The 17,637-nt window shown below is 37.8% G+C and overlaps 1 protein-coding gene across 3 annotated transcripts; it reads right to left on the reverse strand.

The window, feature by feature from the left end:
• Positions 1-336: 336 nt before the first annotated feature.
• Positions 337-15,885, reverse strand: LOC111610790. 3 transcript variants are annotated; one of them, XM_023345716.1, is made up of 11 exons: positions 15,712-15,885; positions 15,476-15,633; positions 15,171-15,311; positions 7,111-7,246; positions 3,644-3,821; positions 3,222-3,363; positions 2,928-3,071; positions 960-1,018; positions 843-878; positions 691-767; positions 337-473 (listed from the first exon to the last, which is right to left on the reverse strand). In XM_023345716.1, the coding sequence occupies exons 1-11, from the start codon at positions 15,823-15,825 to the stop codon at positions 387-389; spliced, it is 1,272 nt and encodes a 423-aa protein (XP_023201484.1). In that variant the 5' UTR covers positions 15,826-15,885; the 3' UTR covers positions 337-386. The 3 variants fall into 3 exon arrangements, with proteins under 3 accessions (XP_023201484.1, XP_023201485.1, XP_023201486.1); XM_023345717.1 differs by lacking the exons at positions 15,171-15,311; positions 15,476-15,633; positions 15,712-15,885 and adding exons at positions 14,121-14,297; positions 14,390-14,553; positions 14,835-15,114; XM_023345718.1 differs by lacking the exons at positions 15,171-15,311; positions 15,476-15,633; positions 15,712-15,885 and adding an exon at positions 14,117-14,221.
• Between the last annotated feature and the right edge of the window lie 1,752 nt (positions 15,886-17,637).

Consider the following 17,637-nt stretch of genomic DNA (forward strand, 5'->3'; position numbering starts at 1 on the left):
CTCCTTGACCCCTCGATGACCCCTTGATGACCCCACATGTCAGAGTTAAACAGATGTTTGATTACAAAGAATTAATACACATACCAGATAATGTTCATAAAGACAATTGAATAACATAATCAGTTTAAGATCAATACAAACTTAAAAAATTAAATGGATGAAAACCTTATTAATTTAACTACAACTGATTAACCCATAAATGAAAGACTAAGTACTGTGTAACATCACTTAAAAATCACTCAAATCAAACTTGTATTCCCAAACTAACTAAAACAACCATAAGTCCCCAGATTTATTGAAAAGTACAAGAAGTAAAAATAGATAAACCCAGTAATATTCCTCTGCATGGATCAGATTTATTCTCATTGTTAGCCACTAGGGGGCGGTTAGTTATTAACCTTCACTGAACCGTCGCTCAGCAGGCGGACCTTTATGTCTGGAGGCAGCCCTCGTCTGATCAGTTCATCTTTAATCTGCAGAAGAAAACATGAGATGAATGTGAGATACAGTCAGTGGTGAATTATAAAATATACTGAACAGAATCTGATTAACATTAAAAACATCAACAGCAGAATTTAACTGCATCTCTGCAGGTGATCACTTTGGGTTTTGATTTGACATTTGAGTGAAATGGGTTTGGATTAAACTCAGGTTGTGATGGTTTGTGTTAAAGTCCAGAACATCACTGACCGCTTTCTCAATTTTATCTTTATTGTCTTTCAGTGATAGCGTAGTCGAGATCTTCAGCTTCAGAACCGTAAGACGAGCTGGAAGAACAAGAGATCAACATGGTATAAAGAACTACTTCCTGTTACTTTTACTCCTGTTTTCATCCTACTTACATGTTTTAGGAGGACTTGGAGTTGCTATGAAAGGTACTGGGAAAACAGCAGCAGAAACATCATGAGTTCAGGAAATAAAAAATAAGATTAATGATCAAAAAGAAAGAAATGACTCACTGTTTCCAACCCTCACAATGACACATCGAAGCTCAGACTGGTAGATAGAACTGGAGGCACTGGGGAGATAATTTAGCACCAAAACTTTCATGTTAAACTCTTTTTGAAATGGCCGTTAAATAATGTTACAAATAACATATCATGCAAAATCTTTTGTAGTCCTTAAATACTTGTTTTATCAGTACTTTGAGCTTCTAGAGTGTAAAATCCATGAGGGACGGCGGAGTCCCTGCTACAAATTCAGTGAAAGATGTTGCCTGGTGCCAGAAGCCCATTAAAATGCTGTTTACATCGTTTTAAACTGTGTGATTGTGAGCGTGAGTGGGAATAAAAATAGCAACAGGTATTTTGTTCCATATAACACAGTAGGAGTGTAACAGGTAAATATTTAATGGATGCAAACTCGACTAAAAACCCACCTGTTTAGGATTGTATTTGAAACGTAAACAATTACAAATTTATTGATGGAACTTGAATTAATGTCGTACTTTGATTGTTGATTCTATGTTGCATTGTGTTTCTGTGTTTGATATGATGTAAAGCACTTTGAAATGCCTTACTGCTGAAATGTGCTATACATTTAAAATGTGATTGATTGATTGATTGATTGATAAAATAATTAAATTTATTCTCTCCTGGTGCTCTGTAGATATCTTTATATTTGTTTATGGTTTTATTTTTCAGTTTGTTAATTTTTCTCTTTTGCCTTTAACATTTTCTTGGCTATGATTTCACCACATTTGCTGTGGAACTGCTGAACAAGGTCATGACTTCCAGCCAATCAGTTCTATGAATCTGACATTTTTTTCCTCGCAGTGATTTTATAGTCCAAGTTCAGTTCTGCTGAAGTTGCAGGTAAACAAGTCAAAATGTTTGGTTCTACAGTTTATTAACAGAAGATTTTTTACATCATTACTCATCATCTGGTTACACGTTTTTTTCTCAGTAATGTTCCCACATCAGATGAAAAAGTCCGTTTGCGGGGAGCAGAGTGCTTCAGCAACATCTGCTGCTACAGAGGGATTTTCAGGAAGATTTTTGAGGGTTAGTTCCTCCTCTACAGAAATGATGGACACAGCAAAGCAATGAGCTCCAAATAACACTAAAATGACAACAAAACTACTTTACAGATGAATTTTATGTTTTGATCATGATGTCCTGGTCATTGTTTTGCTAGTAGCATTGAGCCTTTGCTTCTGTTAGCGCTGTGTGCTAGCTTTTAGCTCCCTCTTTGAGGATATAACTGTACTGCATGTTTTGGATGTAATTCTTTGGTTTGTTTTTGTCTTGAGAAAAACAAGATCCAAATGCATTCAGTGATGTTAGCTAACTCATGAATTATCTGGAGGCTTTGTTTACTTCATTCTCCTGCTCTGGATCAGACTCCGACTCTAACATGTATGGATGATGGATGATTGTTGACATTTTTAATAAACTTTTGGATTAAAAGTTTCTCTGCTGATAGATGATGTGTTGTTGCCGTCAAACTACAAAATGGCCGACCGGGGCGTAGTGGAGCCCTCTGTGACCTGGAGGGGGGCGGGGCTTGAAATGTCTCATTTACATTTAAAAATATGGCAGCAGCAAAACGAGTTTCTCTAAAACCTCAGAACAGGAGTAAACAAAGGGTCTGTGAAGCTGCAATAACCAGGAATTCAGAATAAAACATTGCAGTTCTGTTTTATATGAACCATAAATGAATAGTTTATTTAAAACCATTTGTCCACTTTAAACCTAATGTATGTTTGCATCTCCAAGAAGTGATTTTAGTTATTTAGCCAAACCAAAAATTATTTTGTATCATTGAAGATGGCAATTATTTTTTTTTTACATAAGTACATTTTAAAATCTGAACTTTGTACTTTTACTTACTTTTACTTTGTTACTTTATCAGTTACTAGTATTTTTACTTCTACTTAAGCAGAGAATATGAGAACATTTAAAACTTTTAACAGATCAGATACTGACGTTGCCTGGACAACAAAACAGATGGGATGGCTTTCATTATCATCATTTTGACTGTCAGACGGCGTCCATCTCAGGGTGAAATTTCCTGAACCAGATGAATTCTTGATCATGTTGAACGGTCCGCTGAACAGGAGCTCAGTGATCCTTTAACACACAGGAAACACATCAGTCTGTTTGGTTATATGTGCAAAATGCCCTCAAAACAACCTTAAATATTATATTCAAAATGTGATTTTTTTTCCATGGGTTATGTCAACTTACCTCTGATTAGAAACAATATTTATTTCTACTCACACAGACTGAGTCGCCTCTGCTCTGATGTTGATTTCTATCATCTCATTAACGTTTATGAAGAACTGAGCTCCATGTTCAGGAGTTGGAGGCAGAAACCTGGGCAGATATTCACCTGCTGTGCAGGACGGAGCTGCAGGATCCACTGGAGCAATGCAGGGAAAAATAATTCAGATAAACTAATGAAACTCGTCTACTAAATAACTCTTCTGTCAGTTTAAAGATAAATTCAGTAAAGTTACACAGTCCATCTAAGCTGTTAAAATAATATGGAATTTTCTTGTCTTACATTCTTGTATTAAGAAATGTAAAAGTAATTAATTATTATTGATCAACTTTCAACAGATAATTATTGAATTTTAAATTTATTCACACCAGTTTGGCTCTTTGCAGTGAAGCAAAATGATTGAAATATGAAATCAAACCTTTGAAAACAAACTGGACAGGGATTCTGCTCATAGAACTGCTGGAGTTTATCGACACTGTTGAACCAGTGTAATCAGTCATATTGATGGTCTGACTGGGAAAATCCTCCATCACCAGCTGAACTGCATATGAACCTTCATCACTGCTGTTGGTTGGACTGAATGATAGAGAACAAGACTGGAAGAGGACAGAGAGAGAAATCAAAGATTTAACATCAAGTTTAATAATGTTTTATTTACTGTATTTCATTATAGGTTTTATTTGTGTTTGTTTAAACTGACAATATTAATTTCTATTTAACCTAAGTTGCAGATTTATTCCTCTAAGCACATCAACTGAGAGTTCATGCTGAGAGCACAGAGCAGTTAATTTGCAACATAAAATATTTTTTGGAACCACAAATATTTTTCCAATGAGTTGGACTCTTTTCAAACCCCTGGGGTCAAACGTAAATATAAATATAAAATCTGAGAATGAAAACAATTATTTTTATAGATTTTTGGCAGTGACACACAGGTCACTGAAACATTTAAGTACTTAAACGTGTAATAAGATAGATAAGATAAGATTTATTGTCATTGTCATCAACAGATTACAATGAGATTGAGATTTGCTGTTAGGTGAAAGTATTAACAATGAAATGCAGTGAACTAATTTCAGATTAGTTTATGAAACTATTTAAAACTACTTCGATTATTTACAAAAGTCTGAGATTCCAACAAACTACAAATTTCTGTATTTTTACGACTCCACCTCCAGGGTTTGCTTTACCATTTTCTCCACCAGGGGGCAGTGTTCACACGTTTGAGTTTCAATCATTTTGCTAGGCTGTAGCTACATTGTAGCTCATGTAACAGAGAAAAGTGTGTATGTATGTGTATGTGAATTTTACCCAAAATAATAATAACAATAGCATTTATTTATAATGAGATTTTTAATAGATGCATATGTTTAGAGCCACCTGGTGGTGAGATGAGAAACTGCATGCAACGTCTCCTTCAGGCGCTCTCATGGCTTCCCCACCACAATGCTGGTGGAGGTGCGAGGGAAGCAGCTCTTCACTACTTTTTTTTTTAAACTTATTGTTGAATTTTTCTAGTTCAACAATTAATAAAATACTGTAATAACATTAAACATCTACAAATATAATTTGTAAAGTTTTCTCCTGGTTGGGCTGGAAAAATATGACCCTATGAGTGGGAGCTGCACCAGTTGGTAGGCCTGTCGCGATAAACGATAAATCGATTAATCGTACGATAAATTAAAGCTATCGACGTCATTTTAATTATCGGCACTATCGTCTCTTCCGTCCTTTTTCTCTTTCTGTTAATGACACTGAATGAAAAAAGGCTCAACTCCGGTGCTCTCCACTGACCCTCCCTTCCTCATTTCCTTAGTGTAAAGCCCAGCACACACTACACCATCTTAGAGCTGTCGGCCGATTGTCGGCCCATTTTCAAAACCTGACAGATCACACATTAGCCGACAGAAATCCTAGGTATAACGGTTTGATCGGCTTCGGTCCTGCCATGTGGTGTCCAACAATGGGCACAAAATAATGGCTACAAGTCCAGTGAACTAATTTTAAAACCAGGCATTAATCAATGCTTTACTACAATCTACCTGCAATGCATGTGGCTAGTGTCAGCGTAAAGTCCTGACTGAATGAAAATCATTATAACCTATTTACGTCACGTTAACGAAGAACAGCTGAAAAGTTACCGGGTTTATCAACTGCGGTAGCAATTTCGATCCAACTCCTCCTCTTGTCATTTATATATTCTTTGCATGTTGAATAAACATTAATGTTGTTTCCACATATCATCTCCAATGTCCGCTGGACTTCGGGTTGCGCCGTGTCAGCTGTTTGGGATTCCCTCCGTAATTTCCCATCAGAAAACACGGAGGAGAATCGCGCTTTCTAATTGGCTACCTGTCACATTCAACAGGCTGCCTTAAAGATCCCAGAATGGGAAAACCCCTGATTTAGATCGGAGCGACAACGACCATCTACCGTAACACACCAGACAATCTTAGAAAGACCAACGTTTTAAGATAGTTGTAAGGGGAAAAATAGGAGCAAAAAATCGTGTAGTGTGAATTATTGCATCAGGTAGTTGATGTGCCGTCTTCTCTATTTAAATCTAATTATTACTGAAGGGCAACATAATATACAGACTTCATAATCTGCACTCTTTTGGTTGAATGCAGTATTTATTTCTACTTTGGCTTTATGTTGTTTAGTTTTTTTTTTCCAAGTGAGTTTTTTGTTAATGGAGACTGAGAATCCATTTTATTTTTGTTTTTGGTTGTTTTGTTTATTTTGTTTATCAGCTCAAGTGTTAAGTGTTCTTTCGAAAATAAAGTGTATCTATCTTTGGCAGGATATCGCATGCATTATTACATCATTTCCATTAAATCAGTGTAAAAAGGTCTTCAAACAATATTATCATTTATCGCAATAATTTTTGAGACAATTAATCGCTCAGCAAAATTTGCTATCGTGACAGGCCTACCAGTTGGTGTTCGTGGCTGAACACTCATCACCACATTAACTGTGTCTTTTATTTTACAGCTGTGGGGAAACTTGCATGCAGTCAGAAGTCACATTGTGAAGAGTGATTTATTCTGTGTCATACTAGGTGGGTTGAATATAGTTTTATAAAAAATGTGTTTTGTGAATGTTGTAACTGTTAACTGCTATGGCAGTTGTCTGTTATTTTACTGTTTTGTGTTGTTGGATGTTATTGTTGAATGATTTATGGAATAAGAATGTTGTGTTTTGTTTTTGAGGAATTGTTAACTGTTTTATTGTTTAAACTATACGATCACATCTAAAGAAATAAAAAGTAAAGGATTCAGATCAATACTGGTGGAGCTGTGGGGAAACTTGCATGCAGTTAGAAATCATTACACTGGTTATTCTGGTGCCGTGACCCAGATTATGAGTGAAGGCTACACTCATAATGTGTTTCATGCAGGGAGGGAAGTAGCTTTGAGTTCTTGGCTGTACAATGACTAAAATGAATAATTGTTTTTTTGTTCTCTGTCTCTCTTTGTGTATTTTACAAAGGAAAGTCCAAAACCAAACAAATAAAAACGTATCAATGTTTTACTTTTCTGCACGCTAAGCATTTCTGCTATTTCTAAGGCAGAAATTAGAAAATCTTGACGATATGAAAATAAAATAATTGTGAAGGTTAGGCTACTGCCATGTCTGAATGAGTGACATTAACTTGCTGCAGTTAAATCATAATTTAAAAGTCAGAAAATGTTTTATTTTGATATGGTCACATAATATGCTGCTCTGAATACCCTGGAAATCCCCCTTATCTTTTCACACACACACTCACACACACACACACACATTTATTTCTGTATCTCTGCCAATATTTACTTCCTCTCTTCTACCTGTGAACTTCACAATTTCCTTTCCTGTAACTTGACATCAACATTTATTACTCACCGATGAGAGACTGAGGACAGACGGAGGTGTGCAGGTGGAGCACTCATCGGAACCTGATCCATGTCTGCATTGAACATGGTCTCCATCAGGGTCAAAGGTCAACAAGTTGATATTTCTCTGACAGTTTGAGGGAACTCTGAGAGAAACAGAAAACAAACATAATTACACATAATTACAAGTGAACTCTGGAGAACAAATAATCAGTTTAAATGTTTTCATTTACACAGAGGAGCTTCAGTATCTTGACTGATTTGTGCTTCAGTGTTTTTCTTCCATCATTTTAGGTTCTTAAACTCTTGTTTGAGTATTGTTTCTTTGATAAATTACCAAATGGTTCCTATATTCAATATGTCTAATTTAATCTGTATATCACAGATTAAAATTTTAAGGAGAAATCTTATTTGTAAGTAATAAGTTGTCTTATTACCTACAAATAATAAGAAACCTTATTATTTCTTATTATTTGTAATAATAAGATTTACTAAATCGGTTTTGTTTCCATGTAACTCTTTGGTCTCTGTTACAGATAAAATTGATTCCCAGTGTTTGGATCTTATTTTTCTTTAAAAGAAAAATGAACAAAATTGTAGCGTCCCGGTTGAATAAGATGGTCTCTTAAAGTGATGGTTCACAGTCCTTTATTGAACAGCCTTTTATTGTGAACTCACCGTAAGAGCTACAAAATATACAAATAAAATAACATTAGTACTCAAACAGTGTTGTTCTGACCTTAACATATAAATCTTTTTCCTTCTATGCTAAAATTATGTTTTACAATAAATGTATTTATTAAAATCCAAAATCCCTGTCACGAAATAAAATGCAACGTATTTCAACTGTTGACGGTTGACCATAGTAAATCAGCACCATCTAGTGGCAAAACACAACCGTCACACCCAATAGAGAAATACACGTTCCGCAGGAAAAATAAACATATATACATGACAACACACTCACCTTGTTCCCTCATCAACCAAGCGCCAACCAACCGATTGTCACCCTGAATCACACCCCAACTATCTCCCCTTCACTCCGACTCGTTCATGTCAACTTTCTCTGCCCGAACGGCCGCGCTACTTCTACCGTTTTGCGTCAGTCACCTTACCGTTCCAAGCCCTTTCAAAGTAAAAGCATCGACTATCATGTCAACAAATACATGACATGAGGAGACACAAAATATTAGAAAAGTCATTTACACTCCCACCAAATCATTAGAGCTTAACTAAACAAATAGAGCGATAATGATTTCCTTCAGAAAAAATGACCTGTAACCTTTAACCTCTATGAAAACACGAGACATAAGAAAGAATGCAACTTAAACTTAAGACTATAGTTAAACAGTTTCTAATAATAGAATCAGTTTCTGCACTGGGCGTTCCACTATAGAAAGTTTACGGGAACTCTGTCCATTCTCCATCTTCCGTTCTCCAAAACGAATCTTTACTTTTCTTACAAGTCCATCTTTATCTGTTACTACGTCCATTACGCGTGCTAATCTCCATTCATTGCGAGGTAAATCATCCATCTTCTCCATGACAACATCTCCAACCTTCAGATTTCTCTTCGGAGTATGCCATTTCTGCCTTGTTGCGATGTTAGATAGATACTCCCTTTTCCAACGTGACCAAAACTGCTCTGATAGGTACTGCACTTGCCGCCATCTTTTCCGTGCATAAATGTCTTCCTTGATGAAGTTACCTGGAGGGGGCAGGGCTGCCTTTGATTTCATGGTGAGCAGATGATTTGGGGTCAATGGCTCTGGGCTGTTTGGATCACTGAGGTTATCCACTGTAAGAGGTCTGCTGTTCACGATCGACATTGCCTCATAAAAGAATGTCCTTAAAGATGAGTCATCCATCCTGCCTGACGAAAGTGAAGCCGTCGAGCGCAGGATGTTTCGAACCGTCCTGATTTGCCTTTCCCACACACCTCCTGTATGGCTTGAATGAGGCGTGTGCATGTTGAAGTCACATTGCTTCTCAGCCAGAAATGTGATAATGCGGTTAGTGTCCACTTGTTGTAGAGCTTCCTGCAGCTCATTTTTAGCTCCGACAAAGTTGCTTCCTTGATCACACTTTATCTCGCTGACTGCTCCTCTTATGGCTATAAAACAACGGAGCGCATTGATAAATGCGTCTGTAGTCATATCATCTAACATTTCTATGTGCACTGCTCTGCAACAAAGACAAGTGAAAAGAAGTCCATAACGCTTTTGCACCTTTTGAGCTTGTTTGGTTAGAAAGGGACCAAAACAGTCCATTCCACAAAATGTGAATGGTGGCAATGGCTCTAAGCGCACCTTTGGTAGATCAGACATTCTTTGTTCCTCTGTTCCTCTTCTGAGTCTGCGACACTTTACACATTGGTGTATAAATTTTGTTACAGCTCTGTTGATGCCAGGAATCCAAATTCCATTTGATCTGATCTCATTGATTGTCATTCCTTTCCCTTGGTGTTGCACCTTACTGTGGAAATGAGCAATTAATAGCTGAGTGACATGGTGACCCTTTGGAACTAATACTGGATGTTTCAGTGAGGAAGAGAAAGAAGCATCCTTTAGCCTTCCTCCCACCTTAAGGAGTCCATCACTATCAAGAAAAGTGTCCATCTGAAACAGCTTGCTTTTGTGAGGAAGTGCCTTTCCATGTTTAAGCATCTTTATCTCCTCTGGATATTCATTTGCTTGAACATCTTTTAGAATAACACATTCAGCGTTTCGTCTTTCTTGTGCTGTGCTGTGACCTGTTGTTTTATCTCTCTTGGCACAGCGAATCAGTCGAGCAACAGCTTGAGTGGATTTGTACCAAGAAGAAAACTTTGTTAACTTGTCTGCCAAACCTTTCTTCTCTGTTTTGAAAGTGTTCAGCGTATGTGCCCTTTTAACTTCTGGATCTCCAAGTGGTAAGTCCATGTTGATCTTTGCAGCTGGAGGGATTTCTTTGTCCCACAGAAACTGTGGCCCTTTGAACCAGTCTGATGAGATGAGTTCACCTGCGCTTGAACCTCTGGAGGCAATATCTGCTGGATTTTGCTCAGAGGAAATGTATCTCCACTGCTGAGGGGTGCTGTTGAGCCTTATTTTTTGAACTCGATTGGAGACAAATGTGTGAAAACGGCGCGCTTCATTATTAATGTAGCCTAAAACTACCTTAGAGTCCGTCCAGAAATACTCATCAATCTGTGTCAACCCAAGCTCATCCTTTAACATGTTGCTTACAATAATGGAAACAACAGCGGCTGTTAGTTCAAGTCTTGGTATTGTTGTTACCTTAATAGGAGCAACTCTGGTCTTTGCTGTAACTAAAGCACAATACACCTTATCATCTTTGTTTACATATCTTAAATACGAACACTGACCATAACCATATGAACTTGCATCAGAAAAATGATGAAGCTCGGTTTTTACTATTTGGCCAAAGTCTTTAGGAACATAACAGCGTGACATTGTAATTTTCTCCAAGTTCTTCAAGTCATCTTTCCAGTTATCCCATACTGGCTTTAGTTCACTGGGAAGGGGATCATCCCAGCCTGTGCCTTGTTTGCATGTCTCTTGAAGCACTCTTTTGCCTGTGAGTACAAAGGGGGAGATAAATCCCAATGGGTCGTACAAAGATGCAACCATAGATAGAATGCCATGCCTTGTAGCAGGTTGGTCATTGGATTGAAAGCGAAACCTCAGTGTGTCTGAGTCAATGTGCCAGTGAATGCCTAGTGCTCTTTCAAGTTTGGAGTCATTAAATGCTAGGTCACATGCTTGCAGTGGAGAGGCACGTTCAGATGATGGAATGCTTTCTAACACTGTTTTGTCATTACTTACAAACTTGTGTAGTCTGAGGCCACCTGAAGCACAAAGTGTTTGAGCCTCCTGGGCGAGCTGAATAGCTTCCTTGACGCTTGCAGTACTTGTTACACCATCGTCGACATAGAAATCCTTCATTATGAACTGAGATGCAAGGGGAAACTGTGTCTCGTTTTCTTTTGCAAGATGTTTTAATCCATAATTGGCACATCCTGGTGAGGATGTGGCACCGAAAAGATGGACTTTCATTCGAAACTCTTGAGGCTCAGTATTCAGGTTGCCATTTTTCCACCACAAAAATCTTAAATAGTCTCTATCTGCTTCATACACATGAAATTGATGGAACATTTTTTCAATGTCACATAATAATGCAACTTGATGCCGTCTGAATCTGATTAGAACACCATTTAGATTGTTCAGCAAATCTGGGCCTGACAGCAAGTGATCATTGAGACTGTTACCTTTATATTTTGCTGAGGCGTCAAAGACTACTCTGAGTTTGTCTGGTCTTTGGGGATGATATATTCCGTGGTGGGGAATATACCACCTTTCTCCTTCTTTTGCTTCGTTTTGAACTTCCTCTGCATCACCCTTCTCTATGACTTCGCCCATAAACTTTACATATTGCTCCTTGTACCTTTGGTCTTTTGACAGTTTGTTTTTGAGGCTTTGAAGTCGCACAGTGGCCATTTGCTTATTGTCTGGTAACAGAGGTCTCTCCTTAAATGGAAGTGGCATTTCATAATGTCCTTCATTGTTTTTATAAATTCCTTCCTTAAGTGTATTCAGAAAGAGAATGTCATCTTGAGACACTGATTTGTTATCCTTGCTATCATCCTTAAAGTCAGACTCGAGAATCTTGAGTGCATCAGTGGGAGTCATTAAAGGGAGTTCTTTGACTGTAACTCTGTGGCACACAGTAGATATGCTGAAAGAGTCATTGTGAGATGATGTGGGGCCTACAATACTCCAGCCCAATGCTGTGCAGACAGCATAGGGTTCACCTTCTCCTCCCAAGATGACCTGCCTTGGTGCTAATGCCTTGGAACAGTTGTAGCCAATTAAAAGCCCAACTTCACATTCTAGCTGTGGTGGAATCTCATTCACTATTACCTTTAGATGATCCCATTGCCTTGCCGTTTCACAGGAAGGAATGTGAGAGCGGTTGACTGGTATACAGTCTTTAGTGTAAGCAGGAGGGAGTTCTATTATTTCTGAGGAGTTGTAGCCTCTCACTTTGAGACCTGAGACACGCTCGCTTGGCACAACTGCATTTTTACCAAGCATTGTGGTGAGTCTTAATCTTATTGGGGTTGACTTAGCTTTGAGACTGTTAGATACTTCTTGGTTAATGAATACTGTATCACTTTGGGTGTCCAAGAGTGCATAAACAAGCCTTTCTTCATCTGGTTGTTGCTCTGAAGAAACCCATACTGGTACAATCATAGAAGTGCTTACACATTGTTCATTGGTTTCTGCATTGAGAGACAGGGTTGTTGCAGCCTGTTCTGTATTCGTTTGAATTTGGTTTGTCTGTGATTTGTTGCTGTCATAGTTAAAATCGTGCAGACAGGTAGGGTGTTTTTTCTTGCACATTTCACATGCAAGTCGGTAACGACAGTCCTTTGCGCTGTGTCCAGGTTTGAGACAACCGTAACAAAGTCTTTTATCTTTTATGTATTTTCTTCGTTCCTCAAGTGATTTGCCTTTGAACTGAGGACAACTGTGAAGCTTGTGTCCGTTGTCTTGACAGAGCATGCATGGTGGTTTAATATTTGACCTTTGTTTTGTGCTTTCCGTTTCTGTTACCACCTGCGTATGGAGAACACTGGAGATGGGCCTTTTTTCTTTCTGGTAAACTTTACTGGTGGTTTTGGTGACGTCTGTTGAGTGGAGAGCCTGAAATGACGTGATGGGATTGCACACAATCTCAGCTTCAGAAGACATGAACTCAGTAAAGTGCCTTAAACTTGGAAACTTCCCATTTTCTTTCATGTACTGAGTGGCCTGACGATTCCACCTTGCAGCTTCCCAGTTAGGTAATTTTTGAACAAGTTTTTGGTTCTCCTCACAATCATTGAGAATGCTTAAACCTTCTATGTGTGGCATAGCTTCATGACATGTTTGAATGAAGTCAGCAAATGCTCTAAATCCTGCAGAGTCATTTGTTTGTATCTTTAGCCATTTTGCCAGTCTTTCTCTGTACGCTTTTTGTACAATAAATGGATGTCCATACCTTTGGTTGAGGCGTTCCCATGCATCCTGATAAGCATCACTGTCATTTCTGTAGAAGATGCCATCAAGTGTTTGTCGAGCTGAACCCCCTACATATTTCTTTAAGTAGTACAGCTTGTCTGCAGGTGATATGTTCCTTTTATCAATGAGTGCAGCAAATGAAGCTTTCCACTCGATGAACGCTATTGGGTCACCTGTGAAAGTGGAGGGCTCGGGCATTGGCAGTCTGTTCATGGTAACACTGTCCTGTAATGCTTGGGCTAAATAAAGAACATCTGCTTGTGGAGGTGAGGTGGACACAATGTTGCTTTTAGGGACTTGAATGGGAGCAGAAACTATGGAAGCCTTCTGAGCTGCTCTGGTACTGTCAACATGAACACTGCTCTCACTCTTTATCTCATGGTCATAAGTTATTAATCTAGCTCGAGCAGCCTTTAACTCTTTTTCAGCTTTTAATCTCTCTAGCTCACGTTTTTGAGATTCTAGCTCCTTTCTCTGTCTTTCCTCCAAAAGTTGAATCCTTTCTCTTTGTTTTTCTTCTTCTAATAACACTTCATACTCTGCCTCCTTGGCTGCCAACTCAGCTGCAGCCTCTGCTCTCTTTACAGCTACTACTGACCTTGCAGAGTTTGAATTACTGGCGTCTGAGCGTTTACTTAAGTATGTGATAGAAGAACTGTAAATGGATTGAGCATAGTCTGGATTAAGAAGTTCACGTAGACAAGCTTTCACTTTCCCACTGTCATAGTTATCTATGCCTGAGAGTCTTTCATATGCAACTCTGATAATGTCATTGGTGACTGCTTCGCATGCATCTATAAGTCGCCTTGTGTCACTACAGGGAGTAATGATTTCCCTTATTTCTGTATATAAGTTTATGACGCCATCTCTTTCTTTTTCTAAGATGTCCATGAGTGAAGCAATTTGACTGTTTGTTATGTCTCCTTTTAATTGCTCTCGTGCCATACGTACTTGCCTTTTCCATTGATCATAAACTTTGATTAGACGTTTTTCCTTTTTGTGGGCCTCCTCCTCCTGATATGCTCGCATTTTTTCTGTGGGCTTCTTTTGACGAACAGAGCATGGAGGCTCCTCTTCCTCGTTGACAGGTAGGTCCTCTGTGTACTCTGTTTCCTTTTCAGATGCTTCCATGCTAAGGACAGGGCGATACCGTTGACCATCAAATCCCAGAAGACCTTACTTGGAGCCGTGAAGCTGGAACCTTAATGTGGCTTTCACTGGGACCTTGGTGCTGAGAATGATTGAACTTCTTCTTAGCTCGGGGTGAAGCTCTTCTCAGCTTGGGTCAAGCTCTTACTGTAGCGTCCCGGTTGAATAAGATGGTCTCTTAAAGTGATGGTTCACAGTCCTTTATTGAACAGCCTTTTATTGTGAACTCACCGTAAGAGCTACAAAATATACAAATAAAATAACATTAGTACTCAAACAGTGTTGTTCTGACCTTAACATATAAATCTTTTTCCTTCTATGCTAAAATTATGTTTTACAATAAATGTATTTATTAAAATCCAAAATCCCTGTCACGAAATAAAATGCAACGTATTTCAACTGTTGACGGTTGACCATAGTAAATCAGCACCATCTAGTGGCAAAACACAACCGTCACACCCAATAGAGAAATACACGTTCCGCAGGAAAAATAAACATATATACATGACAACACACTCACCTTGTTCCCTCATCAACCAAGCGCCAACCAACCGATTGTCACCCTGAATCACACCCCAACTATCTCCCCTTCACTCCGACTCGTTCATGTCAACTTTCTCTGCCCGAACGGCCGCGCTACTTCTACCGTTTTGCGTCAGTCACCTTACCGTTCCAAGCCCTTTCAAAATAAAAGCATCGACTATCATGTCAACAAATACATGACATGAGGAGACACAAAATATTAGAAAAGTCATTTACAAAAATAAACTTCAGAATCAAAATACAGTTTATGCTCAATCAAAGACATCAAAGGTTTCAGGTATTTATTATTTACATGATATAAAAACTAAATTACCTCATAACAGGAAGGATGCCGGTTTGTGGTGATGAATTCGGTCTGTTAATGTCAGATCGTTTTCTCCCTTCAACAAACATCTGAGTGACGGGAGAAGAAATGCCGTTTCTGTTGTTTATCCAATATATTCCATAATACCACCTTTAACAGAAAATATTGGGAAGATTTCTGATGTTACTAAGTTTCTAAAACACAGAAAACTTTACAGAACAGCAGACCAGAAAACTGACAGGAGGAATTTTAGACTTCTTGGAAAAACAGAAAATTATTAAATATATTTTTGCATGATGTTGAGATTCAGTCACCCATAGTTGTAATAATTGAAACTCCAACTGCCCCACGTGGTATACTCTCTCAGACACCATTCACCGCTGCTTTCATCAATCTTCTGAGTACAGCCAGAACAAAGCCATGACTCAAGCTCTCCACATGAGCTGTGGCCAAACTTAAAGCGATGCACAGTCTGTAGATTTAAAGTGAAGAGGCATTCAGTATTTTTCAAAAAGTAAAATAAGAGAAACTTCAGAAAATCTCAACTTACTGTATGAATGTTTCCTTGTACATCTTTAGAGGTGTGAGATAACACAGTACCAGTATAACCAGCTTCTGTCCATCTGACCATCATCATCATCACCAGCAGCACAGAGAGAAACATGATGAACGAATCGGTTCTGCTAAACAAAGATCAGATCATCAGAAACAGGCGACTTTATACAGTCACTCCTTATTCACTCTGTTTACTGTTGGAAACATGAAAAAATCTTTTTATGGACTCTATTTACATAATGAACCAGGAAATGTCAGACACCTGAGTCAGAACAATCAGAAAAACATTTCCTTGAAGGTAAAATTTTATTTGCAAACTGAAAAATACTAAATCTATTTTTGCTTCATCTCAATGTTTCTAAATCCTGCAGCACTATCAGGTTAATTATTTATCTCTCCTGGTCAGTTTTTGTGTCTCAGTGAATATTTAAGATGTTCACAGATCAAAGCTGATCACTACCAGTTCATCACTGGTTTCACCAGATACAAACTTTAATAGCTGCAGACCAGAAGTTTATCTCTGCAGTTTACACCAATAATATCTGACATATAATCCATGTTATGGTTTTTCTTTGCATGTTTTTTATATAAATTTTTCCAGATGAATTTTAAACTGATACTTAGTTTGGTGGAAAACCTTCTGCAGTCAATATTTAACTATGAATCTGTAAATAATCAATATTAAAGATATTTATGTATTTAATTTGCTCTTTTGTCTGCTGATTATATAACTCAGTAATTTTAGTCATTTTTCCTTTTTTCTCCAGACATTTCAATGAACTCGGTGTTCTACATTTCTACGAAACATGGACAGGTAGAACAACATCATGCAAATTGTTATTTTGCATAATACTTATAAATATACGCTTCCTTGTTTGTTTACATATTTTTACAGGTGTGTGGAAATCACCTGACTGATGTCCTTTACTTTCATTTTATGTCCTCAGCTGAATGTCTCTTCTCCTCATTTACTATGTTGAAGTTTGAAAATGTTATTTAGGTTAAAAGAGTTTAAATGTGTCTTTCATTCTTTATCTCTGTAATATGAAGAAATCATTTTGTCTACCTGTTACGACTGGCTCAAGGTCATAACAAAAACCGCAGACCATGCAGTGGTTACGGTGTAGAAAATGAATATTTATTAAAAACTACAATGATTGTGAATGTCAGTGGCGTAAAGGAAATGCTTGGATGTGTTGGACGTGTTGAGGTGCAAAAACAAAGACAAACTGAAATGTGCCAGAGGAAGGGAGCTGAGGCCTGGCAGCAGGAGGCAGAGCGGACGCCGGAGGCGACCCAGAAGGTGGAGACGACCAGGTTAAATGTTCTGAGCTCCAGATTAGCAGATCAGCCAAACATGTAAAGGAGAAGCACAAGACAGACACCAAAAACACCTGGAACCAGTTCATGAGGCCCAGGCCCATAACACTAACCTTCAACCAGAGTCAGGAAGTAACTACTTACATTTACGTAAGTAACTTTTTTGAAAACATGTACTTTTAGGAGTATTTTTACTATGTTGTACTTTTTACTTTTATGTGAGTAATTTTATTATGAAGTATTTCTACTTTTGAGTAAAATTTCTGGATTCTTCACCCACTGAATGAAAAACAAACATGTTTTAACCAAAAATTCACCAGAAGTTTATTAACAGAACTGGATTTGGAGAAAAATATTTTTCTGATTTTTAAAAAAAATATATTTATTGCTTATAGAAATTGTCAATTTGTCTTTAACTAATAAAAATAATATTATTAGTTTAAATAATATTAATAATAATATTAATTGTTTGTTTAGGGTACAATATATTATTTTTATTCAGGGCAAACAGAACCTTGTCATATTTTAAAGGGGTTCTTGTTAAAAACCCAAGTGTAGAAAGTCACTAGAGATGAGTTTATAAGTTTAATGAAATAAAGTG

The sequence above is a fragment of the Xiphophorus maculatus genome, chromosome 14 (assembly GCF_002775205.1).
Source record: "Xiphophorus maculatus strain JP 163 A chromosome 14, X_maculatus-5.0-male, whole genome shotgun sequence".
Classification (NCBI taxonomy): Eukaryota; Metazoa; Chordata; class Actinopteri; order Cyprinodontiformes; family Poeciliidae; genus Xiphophorus; species Xiphophorus maculatus.